This window comes from Abramis brama (assembly GCF_963993115.1).
Source record: "Abramis brama genome assembly, chromosome: 23".
NCBI lineage: Eukaryota > Metazoa > Chordata > Actinopteri > Cypriniformes > Leuciscidae > Abramis > Abramis brama.
In genome coordinates, this window is record NC_139985.1 from 5,683,731 (window position 1) to 5,702,402 (window position 18,672).

At 35.6% G+C, this 18,672-nt stretch overlaps 2 protein-coding genes across 8 annotated transcripts; both read right to left on the reverse strand.

The window, feature by feature from the left end:
- Positions 1 to 54: 54 nt before the first annotated feature.
- Positions 55 to 6,902, reverse strand: LOC311074451 (uncharacterized protein). Its single transcript, XM_084101063.1, has 8 exons — positions 6,855 to 6,902; positions 5,179 to 5,478; positions 3,187 to 3,459; positions 3,000 to 3,038; positions 2,794 to 2,841; positions 1,192 to 1,224; positions 748 to 837; positions 55 to 667 (listed from the first exon to the last, which is right to left on the reverse strand). The coding sequence occupies exons 1-8, from the start codon at positions 6,871 to 6,873 to the stop codon at positions 570 to 572; spliced, it is 900 nt and encodes a 299-aa protein (XP_083957189.1). The 5' UTR covers positions 6,874 to 6,902; the 3' UTR covers positions 55 to 569.
- Positions 6,903 to 12,008: 5,106 nt separating this feature from the next.
- LOC311074449 (uncharacterized protein) lies at positions 12,009 to 18,150 on the reverse strand. 7 transcript variants are annotated; one of them, XM_084101054.1, is made up of 16 exons: positions 18,035 to 18,150; positions 17,100 to 17,387; positions 16,015 to 16,056; positions 15,835 to 15,894; positions 15,074 to 15,127; positions 14,710 to 14,760; positions 14,381 to 14,431; positions 14,250 to 14,300; positions 14,064 to 14,126; positions 13,762 to 13,824; positions 13,608 to 13,626; positions 13,367 to 13,418; positions 13,178 to 13,250; positions 12,670 to 12,765; positions 12,272 to 12,321; positions 12,009 to 12,159 (listed from the first exon to the last, which is right to left on the reverse strand). In XM_084101054.1, exons 1-16 carry the CDS (start codon positions 18,087 to 18,089, stop codon positions 12,070 to 12,072), a joined length of 1,158 nt encoding a protein of 385 aa, XP_083957180.1. In that variant the 5' UTR covers positions 18,090 to 18,150; the 3' UTR covers positions 12,009 to 12,069. The 7 variants fall into 7 exon arrangements, with proteins under 7 accessions (XP_083957180.1, XP_083957183.1, XP_083957182.1 ...); XM_084101057.1 differs by lacking the exon at positions 15,074 to 15,127; XM_084101056.1 differs by lacking the exon at positions 14,710 to 14,760.
- Between the last annotated feature and the right edge of the window lie 522 nt (positions 18,151 to 18,672).

Consider the following 18,672-nt stretch of genomic DNA (forward strand, 5'->3'; position numbering starts at 1 on the left):
TCATTGAATAGACAGTTGTTTAACAGAAAATAACACTCCAAGAATCTTGTCATTATGACTAAGCAACGGTTGCTATAATTCTGCAGTAAAAAAAAAATGCAGTAAAAATGTTAACACATTTATAGAACAACCTGTAAATTGTATAATTTAAAACTAATTTACAAAAAAAAAAAACATTTTAACAGTAAATCCGACAGCTCTTTTCTGCTAAATTATCAAGGTCATTCTGATAATTCATTCTCATTAAAGTTCATCACAAGTAGCTTTTCCACAAGCTGATGTAAATACTAATATAGAGAAGGTGAACACAGTGTCATGCACACATGACACCACTAAATTAATGCAATAAACATTAAACAACATAAGATGTAACATACAACCCTGATGTACTTAACCAATAACAAAAAACTAAGAAGAAATTTCTCCCAAAATCTAAATGTGGGGAAAAAACATCCAAGCTGCCTTGGCCTGCTGATCACTATATGAATTTAGTAGCTATACTGAACTATCATTCTTTCTATACATAATTGTTGTCTTCAAATTAGCAAGAAGTGAAGAAATGAAACGGTTCATCCATGTTTTGCGGAGCACACAGAGGAAGTTAACAGAGATGTTGTTTCCACATGACAGGAGCTGTAGATCACCTCTGTGAGAACGTCATCAGAACCTGCACACATACACTTTATTATTATCATATGTTTCAAGGAGCTCAGTTTATGAATAATTATACTTGTACATTGTACTTACTGTCAAAGTGGCAGAGAGAGATGAATCCCATGAGTCCAGACAGAAATAAACCAATACCAGTGAAAACCAGCACTACTAAAAGCCATGAGCCTGTCAAAAGACAAAAATAAGAATTTAATCCATGTTTATATCTATATCAGATTTATGAAATGTATTTTAAAATAACATGCCACATCATATCATGATGAAAGGAGGAAATTTCAAGGTTTATTTTAGTTTTTACCAACCCAATCTCACAGCAATTCACGTATTTTACGATTTGGCTAATTCGTACGAATTCATAAGATTTTTGCTAAATCGTATTTTCTGAGTTGGCCAATTCATATGAATTCGTACGAATTATCCACCTTGTCCTCACTCGTACAAATTGGTCGTGAGATAGCATTGGTTTTAACAGATATTAAGATGTTCAGTTTTGTATTGTGTTGTGAGTGAATGAACAACCTTCAGAGTGAATGTGATCAGTAGGAGGAACAGCTGCAACAGAAAAGAATATATTACAATAAAAAACTGATCAACTGCATCATGATTACAGACATCAGTGTTTCTAGATGATCTCACTGCAAAGAGAATTCAACAATGTCAAAGGAAGTAATTAGTTTGGAAATAAAACTATTTGGTTGTGGCATTAATACAATATAGCATACAATAATACAATATAAATATATTTTAAAAACTTCACCCACAAGTTTGTATGAATGTTGTCAAAGTTGTTGTAGATGAGGTGGCTGTTGAGACAGGAAAAATATATCAACAATGTACATTTAAGTTATGTTGGCTTGAGAAAGCCAACATATTGAAATGCTATTTAAACTTTTTATTATAAAGTTTAAAAAGTTTAAAAGGGAGGGGGAATATTGTATTTATATTGTATTCATTCAATATATTTTTAAGTATACTTAATGCAGTCAGTATACTAATATTAATGTACTAGTAGTAAACTTGTAAGTTTGCTTGGGACAAAATTGGTCCACTTAGTAGAAGTATATGTTTAAGTGTTGGCTACTATACAATAAGTGTAACAGTAGTAATCTTTAATTGCACAACTACGTTTCTCATTTACAAGTGAACTTAGTAGTAGAACTGAAGTAGTAGTTTACTATTTTAATACTTGTAGTATTTTTTTTAGTATATGAAAGTACACTTTGAAATAGGGATGCACAGAAATTTCAGCCGCCGAAAATTATCGACCAAAATTGCTTCTTCAGAAGATGCACAACTTCTAAGCAAATGCTCAGTGTTTTTAAAGTGACTTTATTTAAAAGTATTGTTGTTAAATATTGTAGACATAGATTCAATCAAAATCCATGTGAAAACAGCTTATATTTATCAAAAGAAAATTATGTGTATGGGTAGCGCAACTATGACTGTTTAAGCCCCGCCCCTTCTGAAACTGGTTCTGAAACTGGTTCTGGTTCTGAAACTGCTGGTGTGCAGCTGGATGCTATTGGGAGATTCAGTCAGTGGTGGGGAAAGAGTAAAGTAGATTTGAAGTAAATTCCTATGTAAACTAAGTGAACTAGCCTACACATATACTCAGAATTAGGAATATATCCGTTTTCTTTATACATCAATATTTTCAAGCACTCTAAGTTTATAAGATTGTATGTGAAACTATGTGAAAAAATTATTTAGGCTACTCAATCAAAAGATTAAACACAACTGCAAGCCAAGTTTACTTAGAATACTTAATTAGACTTTTAAGTATATCTTGATCAAAAGATTGAGTACAAGTATAGGCCAAATATACTTGGACCTTTCTGTTAGTATAAGTAAAGTATACTTAAGTGCAATTTCAAGTATATTTCTGAGAAAAGTAGACTGAAAGTAGTATACTTTCTTATATTTAGTTTAAAAGAAATATACAATAGCACACTTGAATAAACTTCTTTTTCGTAAGGGTATATATTCGTCATAGTCACATAAAGCTATGTAATAAACTAAGAAAGAATAATTTTCACATTTAAGCAATTTAAAGTGAAATGAGCAAAATGTCTCTGTGTGCTTGTCAAGGATGTTTTATTTTAAAAATTAATCTTCACTCACAAGTTGTTTTGGCTGTCAAAGTTTCACCAGTAGAGATCGCTGTTGAAGCTGCAAAGAGAATACGAATTATGCATTTAGTTTGGAAATAAAACTATAATTACAGTAGTACTGGTATTAATATTATAGTATGACATACAATATAACATAATATCAGAAATACTCTATGATAATCCTCTACAGGAATATTGAGACATAAGGTTACTCACTTGTTTTTGTGGCAGTTGTCAAAGTTTGAACAGTAGAGACTATCACACATTGGACAAATAAAAGTACATGTAAAGTAATTAATTTGTTTGTTTTTTTTAAAGAAATGTGATTAAGTTTTTCTGTTGTAAATTGTTACGTCCTGTGGACGTATTTGTGAATTGTGCGCTCTTGGGAGAGTGATGTCACCTATTGGGCAAGTTATGCATTGCATGTTTTCTTCTCTTGCTCTTTCTGTCAGGGCCTCTTCCTTTTGTGGTTTCCATCTGCACATCAGCAAGCCCTCCTCCCAAAAGTAAACCACCCCTGAATTCGAATCATGGACACAATTCTCAACAGCCTTTATACACTTAACCAAAGAAGGGTCTGCTCTCTGTGCAGCAGCTAAAGAGTCTCTCCCCACCTTCAAAGAAGTCTCCATATCACCCTCCTCCCTCCCAGAAGGTACATCAACATCAGAATCTGGTGATATAAACAAAGCACATTCCACAGTCTTAGGCACGTCATTAGCTATAAAAGAAGTTGACAGGTCTACTATTTCCTTAAACTTCTGTGCTTGAGCACGAGTAACCACACAAGAGGGGAACACAGACGGAAACTTCTCAGCTAAATCATCATCTTGGGAAGTATTAGGCATGCAAGTCACAATAGGTGTAGGGAAAACTATGCCACCTGCAAGATCATTCCCAAGAATCAAGTCAACAACCTCTACACTCAAAAAAATAACTCTTTGAATGAACATAAAAAAATCATGGAAATGATTTCCACATGATTAACTTGCTTTATTTCAGCATTATGCAATTCTGTTATTCCAATTTAATGTACTTATGTTGGGTCAACTTAATTTATTAAGGTTGATTCAACTTATTTACTATGGTTGGACACAGCTTAATTTAATAGTGTCAGCCCAACTAATTTACTTAATTTGCATTCAACTTATGTGTTTGTTATTTTCATTCACCCATTCATATTTTATTTATTTTAGTGACACATAATTAAATGAATAAACTATAGCTAGATATTTACTAGCAGTAGCACATATTAGCATCTTAAATGCTAGGATTTACATGCTCCTTCAGCCAAAGCAATTAAAAGTAACCAAATCAGTCCACAGCCAAACAAAATGCTCCACACTTATCCACAATGGTAACCCACTGTATTTTAAATGGTTCTAATAATTCCAACGTAATTGAACATTAAACACAATTACACACTATCAAGTCTTCCCCTTTTCTCATTTTCTCAAAAAAACATAAAATAACACTTAATTTTAACATTTATTCTCTCTTAATTCAACCATATGCAAAGCATGCTGGGAACTAACAAGCACTGCCCAGTTTCAGTTAATGCAACACAAATCATTCATATAATCCAACACAAACGGATTAAGTAAACTTAAATTTGACATATTAAGCAGATTGAACACAATCAAATTAAGTTAGGGCAAAATGGCAGATGGCGTCGCACTATACTGCCACCCTCTGGATGTAAGAATTTTTTTACTTAACATAAATGGTTTGTGTTTAGACAACACGTTAGGATTTTGTACTGTTAAGTTGAGACATAATTACGTGGACCTTAATAGAAAAAAACATTTCAAGTCAACAAACACAATTATTATAAGTAAACTAAATATAAATATATTATGTAAAGTGTACAACCTTCCTAGTTTTTTGAGTGTACAGGTAACTGTTCACGCACAGCCAAGTTGACTACCCCACTAACAATATCAGATTTCAAGTATGCAATATGCAGTGGTACATTCACACAACATATCTCAATTCCACGTACCAATACTTCCTGACCAGTAAAAGTAGTATCGGAAAACGGCAAGATTCCCGCAGATATAAACGATTGAGCTGCCCCCGTATCACGCAGAATTGTTACAGGCTTAAACTCCGAATCAAACGATAACGAGACTGTACCCCTAAACAAAAAAGGCTGATACATCTCTTTATCGGTGTTAGATTGTACGGAAACAACAAGTGCAACATTTTGGGTCTTAGAAGCACCACTCTTCTGCTTCCATGCTCTACAATCCGCAATCAGATGATTTGAATCGAGGCAAAAGAAACAAACTCGCTTGTCAGCACCCCCATTTGATTTACGAGTCATTTCATTTTTAAACGGACGTGCAACACGCAAATCAGTTATTTCAACATATGCATTAAAAAAACTTACTCTGGATTGTTATTGTCACTGGATCAGAATCAAGAGATGGTACGAGATCTTCTGACAGCTTCGCAGTGTAGTAGCAGGTTATTCTCACAGATGAACTCTGACCTTCTGACCAAATACTGATCTGAGATCCAGTGAGTGAGAGCTGACATGATGAGCTCTGTTCTGATTTACTTTCTCTTCCTTTTATGTTAAAGACACACATCTCCATCTTCAGATCTTCAGTATTCTCACAGCTCAGCTGAACTGTGTCTGTTTCCTTAATAACTGAAGCAGATGCTGTTAACTTGGCCGGCCAAAGAGCTAATGAAGAAGAAAGAAAAAGACAGAGTTACCTAAAAAGCAATGGGACATCTTGATTGCTTGGTTTCTGTTTTTAAAAATAGCTGGCAGAGAAACCTCATTGGTCCAAACAGTCTCATTGCTATTTTCAGGATTCACCAATTTTTGACTAATGAATTTCCATGACTTTTCCATGATCTTCCCAGTCATTCATGATTGTTAGATTATTGTATTATTACAGAAATATTTGGAGAGATTTATAAATGACTTTCACATTTCACTTTGCAAGTCAATTTCACTCACAAGCTCTCGCATATACGAATATCCAGTTGATTAAAAAAAAAGACATATTCGATACATTTGTACTCATCTGCATGATGACAGGCCATGGCAGATGTTCACAAGTCTTTCGTCTGGAGTCCGAGTCAAGCCTGAAGTCTTTGTCACTGGAGTCTGAGTCAAGTCTGGAGTCTTTTTTCACGAGTCCGAGTCGAGTATAGCTTGCAATCCAAAGGAACCATGCAGCTACACCACAGTATAATATGTAATGTAATAACCTTTGTGGATGCGATGTCTCATCAAATTTGAAGTTGTCGTTCCGGTATCTTTAATTGTTTTCCCACATTCTTTGCATCTAGCCGATTTGACATGTAAATAAACCCAAATGAAAGAACATATGGGTTCTCCCGTCATGTTTCATGGGACTTTCATTATGACATTTCGGAGTTTACGCGCAATTTACGGACATAGTCTACGTAATCCAATTCTATGACAAAGGGTCCACACCCAGACAGCAACATAGAATCAGCCCAGATCTGGCCCAAATCTGGTTCATGTGGATTTCACACGGTCCAGATGTGGGCCGGATCTGGGCCGACACTATGTTGCTGTCTGGGGAACTACCGCGACACGTAGGGAAATATATGTGACGCATATATTATAAAACCATTCAAATAAAACACAAAATTCTTTCTTTATTAGTATATTAAGAATTAAAGACTTGAGTCATTTTTAAAATATTCTGTCGAGTCCGAGTCAAGTCAGAAGATCATTTCAGGTCGAGTCCAAGTCAAGTCTGAAGTCTATTAAAATGCGACTCGAGTCAATAATTTGACTCAATAATTTGGCAGCTAGGGAGTCGAAATTTGGCACAGCACCTGTGTGTACCAGCCCAATTGAATCAATAAGCTTTCCATTGATGAATGGTTTGTTAGGATAGGATAATATTTTGCCGAGATACAACTATTTGAAAATCTGGAATGGGTGCAAACAAATCTAAATATTGAGAAAATCGCCTTTAAAGTTGTCATTTTTTGTTCGCGATTTTGCTGCCAGCATCCACTATAAATATTTAAAAAATATATTTTAAAAGACATTAAATAGCATAAATCACTTACTGGTAGACTGAACCTCCATAAGAAGCTGAAAAGCAATGAAGATGAACAACTCCATTACAGCGAGAATGAGAAAAGAGACGAGACTTCAAGTAACACATCAGACCACAGGAAGCCATTTAATGCACGGAGCGGTTTTAAGTAGATGAAATAGATAAAAAATGCTAAACTTATAGCCATGTGCAATGAAACGTGTATCAGTGTGCATAAGAATTTCTCATATAGTTTTATAATGTCCAATGAATACTGACAACCATACTGGTGACTTATTGAGTTAAGAGTTATCTAAAGCTATTCTCTGACTAATAAATCTTCTTGTTAGTGTTCTGCATATTAAATATAATATAATTTAGTATTTTTTTGTAAACCTCCTGAATAGAAAACATATACTGTACAGATATTATTGTCCTTATTGTAATGTACAGCAGTGATGATCAGTAGGAAACAGAAGTTAAAATGTTAATGCATGATATAAATAGACAAACAATATCTGACATGCATCTTAATGAATTGAAAGAGCAAGAAAAAATATAAAATTAAAAGAGATTAGATCCTCCTGAAATTATGATAAGTTTAAAGGGATATGTAAATTAGATCAAATTGTCCATTTCAAAGTCAGACAGTTGCCTTCTAACAATCAGTCTCCTTAGAAATGCTTTGAACATCAAAGTCAGTGAGAAAGACATGTACTGTAAGCACGTTCATCAGAACATACATCATACAATTCACCCGCTATATTGCTATATGTACCCGGCTTTTCCTGCCCCGTGCACGTTGACAGGATACATTACATTTTTGTGACAGTAGGAAACACAGGCGATTTCAAACCTTTTTGAGACTGTCTTTGATACACTGCAGTTGTAAGGAGAAAATACTCAGCAGTGATGTTGACTGATGAAGTTGCACATGGTTTGGCTTAAAGTAGGCTATATTAAAAACACCACAGACATCTAAACAACATTAAAACCGAATACCAAATGAGGTTTCTGTTTGGCAAAAAAAGAAAGTCTCTTCAACATGATCTTTTAAAATGCATTTCCGATAGCATTCTGATAGCTTTTATCAGCATATATACAGTAGCTCCCAGAATATTTTTATATGAACGTGCAGATGTAAATTAATTCTCTTGTACAGTGGATATTCCAAACAGTGTTATGTACACTGTTCTATTGCAGTGCAGTGCAGTTCTATTGCATAGTCTTTATTTGTCCAGTTAAAATCACAAAAGAAAGTGCATACAAACGTGTCCCTGCTCTTGATATACAATCACTTATGAAGATCTTTGGTTTTAATTAGAAAAATGTCTGGACAGTGTAGATTCTGTGGCTGTTTTCAAAGTTTCACCAGTAGAGGTCGCCACTGAATCAGCAAAGAGAATTCAACAATGTCAGTCACAGACATAGGTCACAGAGGGTGCTTCTCAATATCCCTCCTCGTCTCCTCTCTCCTCCAATATTCGAGCTCAGCCATCTTGAAGGACATCTCAGTTATCTAATTGCACCGCGAGGAGGCTTCCTGAGGAGTCATGAGTGAGGATACACAGGTGTATCTTATGCGGAAGAGTTTTATTGACTAAACGTGACGCACGTATAAATTCTCCTCCCCCATCACGTCTGTCACAATAATTTTTATTTATACTTTACCTTTGCAGTTACAAACCACACGCGAGGAAAGGAAGCAAGGAAAGGAAACGAGGATGCACAAATAAGAATTGAGAAGCACCCAGAGTCCATATAGTTTGGAAATATCACTTTAATTATAGCAGGCTAAAGCCTACTGGTGTCAGTATTACAGCATAAACATATAATGCAGCGTAAAACATATCGGAAACGCTCTACTACTTCATGAATGTTCCACATATAACGTTACTCTGCAGTTCAAAAGTTTGGGATCAGTAAGATTGTTTAATGTTTTTAAAATAAGTCTCTTATGCTCACCAAGGCTGCATATATTTGATTAAAAAACGGTAATGTTGTGAAATATTACAATTCAATATAACTGTTCTAATATAACTGGACACGACTGCTCGTAATTCGCGCTAGCAATTAGCTTAGTAAAAATACAATAGCATAGCTTAGCTCTGATCAGCCCCCACGTTCTACCGAGTAACTGCCAGTTATTACAGTAGCCTACATATTCAAGATTCCCACAGCTCATCTTCACTGAGCTGGACTCACTAATATCATCTTGAGATACATGACAGTAGGGAATTCTGCAACAACCCAAAACAGATCAATCACTTTTCAATAATTCTGTGTTAATTTAAACATGACCTTTACACACTTTGCAAGTTTAAGAATATGTATCAAAAAGACGAGTACAAATGTATTTATTTTACAGTATTTAAGAAGACAATGATTAAACAGCAGAGATCACTTACTGTAAGACTGAACCTAAGAAGCTAAAAAGCAATGAAGATGAACAACTCCATTACAGCGAGTGTGAGAAAAGAGAAAAATGAGACTCGCATAATAAGTGAATTATGAAGCAGCGCATCAGACCGGAAACTATTTCATGCACTTATCAGTTTTATGTAGATTAGTGTACACTCTAAAACCAATGTGTTAAAAATTACCCAATTTGGATTCTTTTGCAAACCACATGGGCAAACCCAACCATGGTTTATTTAAACCTTCCATGTTTTGTGGTTCATTTACCTCAGCATAATGAGTTTACTGCGATTTCATGTTCCTCATTTTTACCTCACATGGGTTAATGTTTCCTGACTAACTTAAATCCTGAAAAAAAAAATATATATTTTTTTTTTCATCCTCCACAAAGGATGACGACAAAGATTGCATAAAAAATAAGCTTATTATCTTTAATAAAACAAAGCAGAGGCACTAATCCAAGAATAACATAACAGTGTGAACTATACACAAACAACAACAGACGATGAACAGAAGAAACTGAAAGGCTTAAATATACAAGATAATGAACTGAATACAAACGGTGATCTAATTAATGAATTGCACTTGCATATTGTACTTGCATATTGTTGTGGCCACTTACACTTGCATATTGTACTTTATCGTTGTCCTATTGTTAGTTTAACTGCTTCTATTGTTCTCATTTGTAAGTTGATTTGGATAAAAGCGTCTGCTAAATTAATAAATGTAAATTAATAACCATGGTGACAAACTAGTGGCGAGAACAAAGGAAAACTAACAAGATAAAGGCAGAAAAAACAGGAACTGAACACTATAAAAATGAATCCAAAACTGAGCATAAATGTGACATCTCTGTCATCCATTTTCCACCCAAATAGTGCTGGTTCTCGTGCTAGTTATTTAAAGTCCAGGTACAAATCAATGCAAAAACTTTTTACTCACATTGAAAAGGGGGTTTGAGGAGCTATTAATTTTGCTCTTTAAAACTTTTTTCACACTTGAAATAGTTAAACGTACAGTATGGAATTTTTCGCCACTAGGAGTCGCTAACCTCTTTACAATAACAAAGGCGTAGTTTGATGACGCAACACATGCTAAGAATTATGGATGTTGTCGTCAACGTCAAGCCGGCCGATCTAATAATGTTTATGGATGACTGAATACATTGATGCTTTTATCATGACTGTGATATGAAGCAGTTCGGGATTGCTAAGAGACAGCTATCAGCTCCACACGCGACGCGAGTCCCTCGGATATAAAAGGAATACGGACATTTCATTCTACCGAACTACACGCAGAATTACTACTCACAGGTCAGTTTATTAGACAAATTAAACTTGTGAGGTAACGCAGCGCTGTTTCACCTGGTCTAACATTACACTAGCACACTAAACTGCATTTGAATGTGTTGAAAAGTATGTGTTAGTCTGTCTGTATGAGACTAGCAGTAAACTAGATCAACATTAGAATAACATACAGATCATATTCTAACATTTTATCATTGTTGAACTATATAACATTGATTAGTTTTATGTAAATGTGCTCACCTGTTTAATAAGTACATGTAGGAGCGGTCGAAGTCTCGGACGTGGAGCTCTCGTTTATATACTGTCTATGGGAGCTCTCGGCATCTCGAAAACACCGCGCTGATATTGATTCTCGTTTTAATTCTCCTTTTTTATCCAAAGTCTGCTTGCCATGGTCCGTAATGTTTGAACGACAACAGCGTGCAAATAGACATTGCGAACTCCACAGTTGTCTACGTCTGTCGCTTTGGTTAATCAGAGGGCTCTGCTCATAGCTCTGGTTACCATGGCAGTACGAGCGGAAACCATAGGCGGAAACCAGGGACAACGCGGATATGACGCCATTGACTGCGACAAAACGGAAATAAAGAAACGTGCCGTGTCTAAAAATTAAATTAAAATTTCTCCTGGTTTGAAAGTTGTTGGAAACAGTCGGGATAATGTAAGTACACAACTAAAAAATATATATATAACGTAGATATAGTGATTTTTGCTAATTTTAAAGCAAAAAAGTTACATATTGTCCCTTTAATACTGGGTCATTCTAAACCCTGGGTAAACTGAGTCCTGGGTAATCTTGCTTCACGTTTCACACTTCTCATAATTTAACCAGGGTTAACGATTAATCCTGGGTAATCATAAACTGCCATTTTGCACTGTATATTCCTAACCCTGGGTAAACATCCTTATTTGCGGTGTCAGGATCACTGATTGGATGAACGTGATATGTTTAAAGGCTCTAGCATTGTACATCCTCATATTCACTATATATTGCAAACAGTACTACATGTTTATCCTGAACAGACCTTTTGGACTATAAATGTGAATGAAATGGTTTCTTCATGAACATAAACTACTGTTTATACTTCACGCAATGTTTCTGTGACTGTCTAAAGCACGTGAATTTGACAAATGCCATTCACTGCAAATGACCTCCAGCTCCAACTCTCTGGACGTAATATGGGTGGAGCTAGCCCTATTCCAGCTTCACCTCTGTGGATCTAATGGGTGGAGCTTGCCCTAGTTACTTTAGGGTTATGGTGTGGCTGAAGCTTCAAGCTCCACCCATTACAACCAGAGAGGCTAAGCTGGACCTCCATTGTCTCTGCAGTGAATCCCAAGCACTTCTCACAAGGCAGTATTGGGCTAGAGAGCCTTGCCAGAGAAAGTCTTCTGCGTGGTCACAGTGGTCACAATGCATTCCACACCAAACACTAAATGATGAAAATAAAAACTTTTGTCAGCAAGTAAAGATAGTTTATTTATATTGAATATACATTATGAAACACAACTTGAGACTCATCAGTGCATCTTCACCAAACTGTAGACTTGATCTCCAGCGTTTGAGTGAACTGGTTTGTCAGGGATTGTGCAGTACAGGTGGTAAACATTCTTGAGGAAGACAACAGAAAGATTGATAAGACAGACAAGATAAATGTTTGTAATCTGTTCATGTTAGACTTCTCGTTTATGTGGGTTTGTGGTGCGACTGTTCACATATTACCTCATTTTCCTCTGTATTGCCCTCTTTCTGTTGAGTATTGACCAAAACGTCTGTAAAGCAGAAGCGTCATTTCACTTTAAATAACACATTTTGACTGTCAAGAACAAGCTCTCTGTCATAAAACTTGAATGTATTTTAAGCTTTGACACTTTACACAGCAGAATCATCTCTTCTCAGACTGACTGTTTTGATAAATTTAATATTTGTCCCACTCCCTCTGTATGAGCTCATCGTGATTGAGTGGGCCAAGTTTCTCAATGCTTATATGTGAGCATCAAAAATTCAGTTTTTGGTCAAGTGAGAAAGTTTTGAGTTTTGAAACCAGAGTTTGTTTTTATAGTAAAGGCCGAGAATGATTTGATTTGTCATGATATGACCACTTTAATGAAAAATCTTACCTGAGGGCTGGTAAATTGAATTCTCAGACATAATGAAAGAGTCAGTTGCTGTGGGATCTGGTGTGCTGTCCTGATGGGACTCTGGGTGTTCGAGGCCTTTGGAAGAACAGCATGATGAAGAGGGTCAAACAGAGTCAATAAAAAAACATCCAAAACAAGAGGACAAATGTGAAATGGCTTCGCATAAAGATAGAAACTTGTCATATTACAATTTTTCCGGCCCCTCATCACGGCTTCATTGGATGACAGTGCAAACATTCTGCAAAATAGCTCATTTTGTGTTCCACAGTAGAACAAGTTTTGAACAGCAAGAAAGTGATTAAATGATTTTCATTTTGGCGGGAGCTGTTCCTTTAAGAGAAGATGTGGCTATTAATGCTGATCTCCTGAAGACTTGAAAGAGGAAATGGCTTCAGTTTCCGAGAAGCTGTGGTCACTATTTTTAACTTATCAGATTCTTGGTTACAACTGTTAAGCGTCACGTTGTCTGAGAATGATGTTCTCTCACCTACAGAGTTGGGCTGAGATGTGGCTGGTACAGAAGTGATCAGAGAATAAATCTCTGCAGGTCCAGAACAACTCTAAAAAGAAAAAAGAATAATTATGGTCATGTCCATTTCAGCCATTCTTACTCATTATTGTATTATAAATATGTATTACTTTGTAATTTAAAAAAAATAATTGCAAAGATACTCACCATACCAATTCCTTGACTGGGCTCATCTGATCTTATTAATCTTATTTTATTGCTAAGAATCAAATAATGATCTTTATGGCATCTTTGCATGCATGCATATATCAGATAATATAATACACATTTGCACATACAGATCCTATAGACTACAAAAAACTATATTAGTATCTCAATGATACTTAAATAACACTGTCTCCAATACATATCACAGACTATGAAATTGAATGCATGAAATAAAACTTACTGTTTTCTTCGTTTTTTACCTAGAAAAACAATGAGCTACTGCATTATGTTCAGTTTTTACTCTTGTGCAGCATTTTGGTCAAAATTCACATGATAAATGATTTCACATAATAATATTGAACAGCGTGGAGTGTACAATTATAAACTTGACTTACATGCAAACCAGCACAGACAGATGAATCCAGTCAAAATGACACCAACACCAGTGGAAACCAGCACTTTATACCATGTGTATGTGTCAAAACAAAACCAGCACTTTAATACATGTTTATGAGCATTATGATGATTAATATAGGTGCTTTAGATACATCAGTCCACCTGACAACTGAAGTGATACAAGAAGATTTGTTTTACGTTTGTTGTGTGTATGGAAAGAAGTAAATGTTCTACAGAGATCTGAAAGAGAATGCTATGGTAAAATCATTTAAATATGGAAGAAAAAGATTTATAATAAAACCTGTATATTTTGTTGCGGATGGATCTTTAGGATCAGCTGTTGAAGTGTGAACACTAGAAACCACTGCAACAGAAAGAACTCAAATGATACATGATGAATATACACAGCAGTGTTTCAGTGTTTGATGAAGTCACTGTAAAAATATTTTTTCTTAAATGGCGTTCTAAAGATATTTCTAAAAGTTACCAGTCCTGGTGGATGCTGGGGTTTCAGTAGTGGAAATGGCAGCCATTGTTGCTGAATTTGAAATGGTAAAATAATGAACTATATGAATTACGAATATTTGTATTGTCAGGTAGCTACACTAAACTACTCACATGTTTCTGTGTTTGTCTGTGAAGTTTTTTGAGTGGATGTTGCTGCTGAAACTGCTTAAAGAAGTTAAGTTGTATATAAAATAAAAATTGTTTTTACAAAGACTGGCATAAATCTTATCGTTGTACTGAACTAATCATTGTAGTAATAACCATGATAGCAGATCCAAAATTATCTTTTTGTTTTGTGTGTGTGAAAAATACACTAAAGTAGGCAAACATATTGGGTGAGACATGCAATGTTCATCCATGACTTAACATTTTGAGCAGACATCATTTTGGAGCAAAACAATTTTGCCATTTGCTTGGCAATTTGGCATCTAAATACGTACCATGTTCTGACATATTTCTGTTACCAGGCAGAGTAGAGTTTGCCGTGAAAACTGCAACAACAACAAAAAAATAACAGTGCCACAGCATGTATATTATTAAAATAGAATGTTTGAAAAAATATTCACATAATTCATTAGCAATTATTAACCATGTTGAAAAAGCAGCACAATCATGAACCTCGTGTTTGTTGAATTCATTGTGCTTGTACTTAATACTTCCCACTTACCTTCAAGAACTTCCTCTTTGAGTTATAAACGAACAGTATAAATAAACTTTAAATGAATCCCACATTGAACCTGACATTTGAATCCAACATATTCTACACAGTCACTTTAACCATTGAGGAAAAGTGGATGAACTTACATATGGTTTCCTTTGTTGTGTTTGTTGGCAGGTTTGTCTTGGAATGGAGATCAACTAATATAACAAAAAAAAACATATAGGGCCCTATTTTAACGGTCTAAACTCATGGTCTAAAGCGCACTGAGGGCGTGTCTGAATCCACTTTTGCTAGTTTAACGACGGGGAAAATGGTCAGCACGCCCGGCGCCTTGTCTAAAAGGGTTGTCTCTATTCTCTTAATGAGTAATGGGTGTGTTTTGGGCGTAATGTGCAATAAACCAATCAGAGTCTCATATCCCATTCCCTTTAAAAGCCAGTTGTGCTCACGCCATGGCTGATTCGTGTGAATATGGCATGTAATATTTGGCATTTTTGTGTGCTGCTGCGCATCCCTGTGTGTGTGTAATAATCAGAGTGTATGAGCGTTGTGGACCCGCCTAAGGCGCACATTATTACTAATACGCTCTTTAAATAACATTGCGCCATTGACTTTAGACCAGGTTTCAGCTGGTCAATGGCGCAGTCTATTTCAGTTGCCTCAAAATATCAACGCGCCATCAGTGCGCCCGCACACACCTCATTTTCAGACCAGCTCGACCACAAATGGGTGCAAATGCATTTGCTATTTAAACAACGTGGTGCAGGACATGAAAATGATAACTGTGTCAAGCTGAAACTAGCAAAAAACACTCGCATTGTGCATTGCGCCAGGTGTATGATAGGATCCATAGCAATCATTTCTGAAATTTGATCTAACCAGAAATTATGTTGTCAGTACTTACCAGATTTACTATATGTTGTGGTTTCAGAAGTGGACCTTACAGTTAATGCTGTTGAAAAGACTGTGAAATTTGCTGTCATGTACAGTAAATGTTCAACAAGTAATCATGATCAAGGAATAATGTTTTTCATTCCAAAGACATTCATGGTGGAGTAATAATAATGCTTTTTTGATTACTCACAGGTTGTCATGGCTGGTGTAGTATGTGCAGTGGTTGTTGAAACTGCAGAGACAAATTACCAGCATTATAGGGCAAGCTTTAAAGCTAAGTTTGCTTGTTGAAGAGACCGGTCCTTCAAATACAATGAAGAAGAGTGATTCTTCCTAAAGTTGCAAAAACTCTGTTAACTTTAATCCTGTTAGTACTTTTGTAATGTGTAATTTTGGAGGGAAAACAACTCCATAAACATCTGTATTAGCAACAATTGATTTGATGATTTCTGTAATGTTTTGTGGTATTGATTCAACAAAATACAAACATCTGTCTGATAATATCAATGCTTCAAAGGTTGGTTGACACTCATGTAAACTGTCAATCACTCACTGAGCAATTGCTCTTTATCTTTATTTTGTTCATTTTATTGCCATGTTTAAAAAACACAATTAATCAATTCAGAATATATAAGCATGTTTCTGAAAGAAATTTTAATTGAAATATTTCTGACTTCAACATTTATTTATTTATTTAACATTAACATGTATTCATTTTTGTAAAGTCACAGTTCAAAAGTAGCTGCAGAAAAGATTGATCTAAAGTACCTTCTATAGATTTGTCAGACATAGACTTGCTGTCTGACATCTCAACTTTGATCACATGATCATCCCCTGACTTCCTTCCTGCTCAAATATATCAGATTGTTCACTTGCACGTCACTCTGTGGTTAAACGTTTGTTGTCACAGATCACTGTCTACTGATTCACACTGTCCACAACTGCTATAGAATCAGCTTTAACATGTTGTTTCTGATTTCATAGTCTGACCCCAACCCACATTAAATGAGTCTCAACACACCACAGGGATTATGATCAACCATATTCAACTCTTACTTATATTTAGTATATTTGTCTTTTCTGTATTGCATTATACAGCCGATTGAAAGAGTCTTTAAATAGTATCTATCCAGAAGTGTCCTATAAGTGTTACATCACAAACACTGATGGTGGGTTTCTCAAGTGAATCAGTTTGAAGTGAAATAATCCATATAGTTACTAAACACACTGAAATAACGGTTTCTAACCCAGAAGAACAGCAGTGAAATCTCTCACCTTGAACCCTCACTGTGGCAGCAGGAGAATGAGATGATGATTTATTATTGTTGCACTCATAGAAGCAGTAAATGTCGACTGATGCAGGAGATTTTACATCTGCCCATATGAGCACTTCAGCACCAGTGAGATCGAGTTCACACTTCCAACTGAGTTTTGTATTGTTCTCTTCTCTGTTTATGTAGAAAGTACACTGATTCACTGGAACATCTGCTGGCGTCTCACAGATCATCATCACTGAGCTGGACTCACTTAGGACATCTGGAAATACTTTTACAACAGGAGATTCTGAAACAACCAAAACAGATCAATTAGTCATTACATCTCCTTATTGACCATATTTACATACATCGTTTTGGTTTAATCTTTAAACAAATTAATGCCTGGTTTCACATACAAGGCTTAAATCTAGTCCTAGACTAAAATGCATGTTTGAGCTGTTTTAACTGAAAGCAACTTGCACTAACCTATCCTAAAATATGTCAGTGCCATTGTTTTGTTGTTTTGTATGTTTTTTCTAAGGCACCTGTAGAAAAGATTCTTAAATGTCCTAATTTGACTAAAGCCTACTCCTGCCTTAATCTAAACCCTGTCTGTGAAATAGGGCCTTAAACTCATGTGAACAGTAAACTTTTAAATGACCGTGCAGATTTTCCAAATAACTCATTTACATGAACATGTCCAATTAATATATATTATTATTTCACCCAAACATTAGCTTAATCGGATAATTGCAATCAGTTTAATAAATTAAAATGCTAACAAAAAAACGAATAAGCTTAAAGCAGAGAGGTTGTAGGTTCATGTGTTTGCTCAACTGAAACATAACCGTACTGATCACACATGCTGAAATATTTTAGAAAATGTAACTTTTTTTTAACTGCAATTGAGGACATTCAGTATTTAATCAACATTAAATAGCAGAGATCACTTACTGTAAGACTGAACCTCCATAAACAGCTGAAGAGCAATGAAGATGAACAACTCCATTACAGTGAGAGTGAGAAAAGAGACTAGACTCACACAATGGGTGAATTAGGAAGTAACACATTAAACCACAACCATTTAAAGGGATAGTTCGCCCAAAAATGATATTTAAGCCATGATTTACTCACCCTCAAGCCGTTCGAGATGCATATGTCATGCTCCCCCCTGGAGCCGGATGGATTATTTTTGTGAAGGATGCGCGCACATTTTGGGACTTCAACGAGGTGAGCCCCATTGCTTCACATTATAACCACTGAAAGGTCTAAGACATTTTCTAAAATAACTGAAAATGTGTTCGTCTGAAAAAAGATTGACATATGCATCTCGAACGGCTTGAGGGTGAGTAAATCATGGCTTAAATATCATTTTTGGGCGAACTATCCCTTTAATGCTTGTGTATTCAGAACTATGAAGATGAACGTACATCATGAGAACACGTGTTCAGCAGATCTGGGTCACTGGTGACATTTTTTGTAGGCTCACAGACTACAGGCACATAATGTCTGTCACGCTCTGCCTGTTTTACTTTAGTTTTCATGGACTTTTAGTTTGTTTCTCTTATTAACCTGTTTCCTGTGTTCCTTTG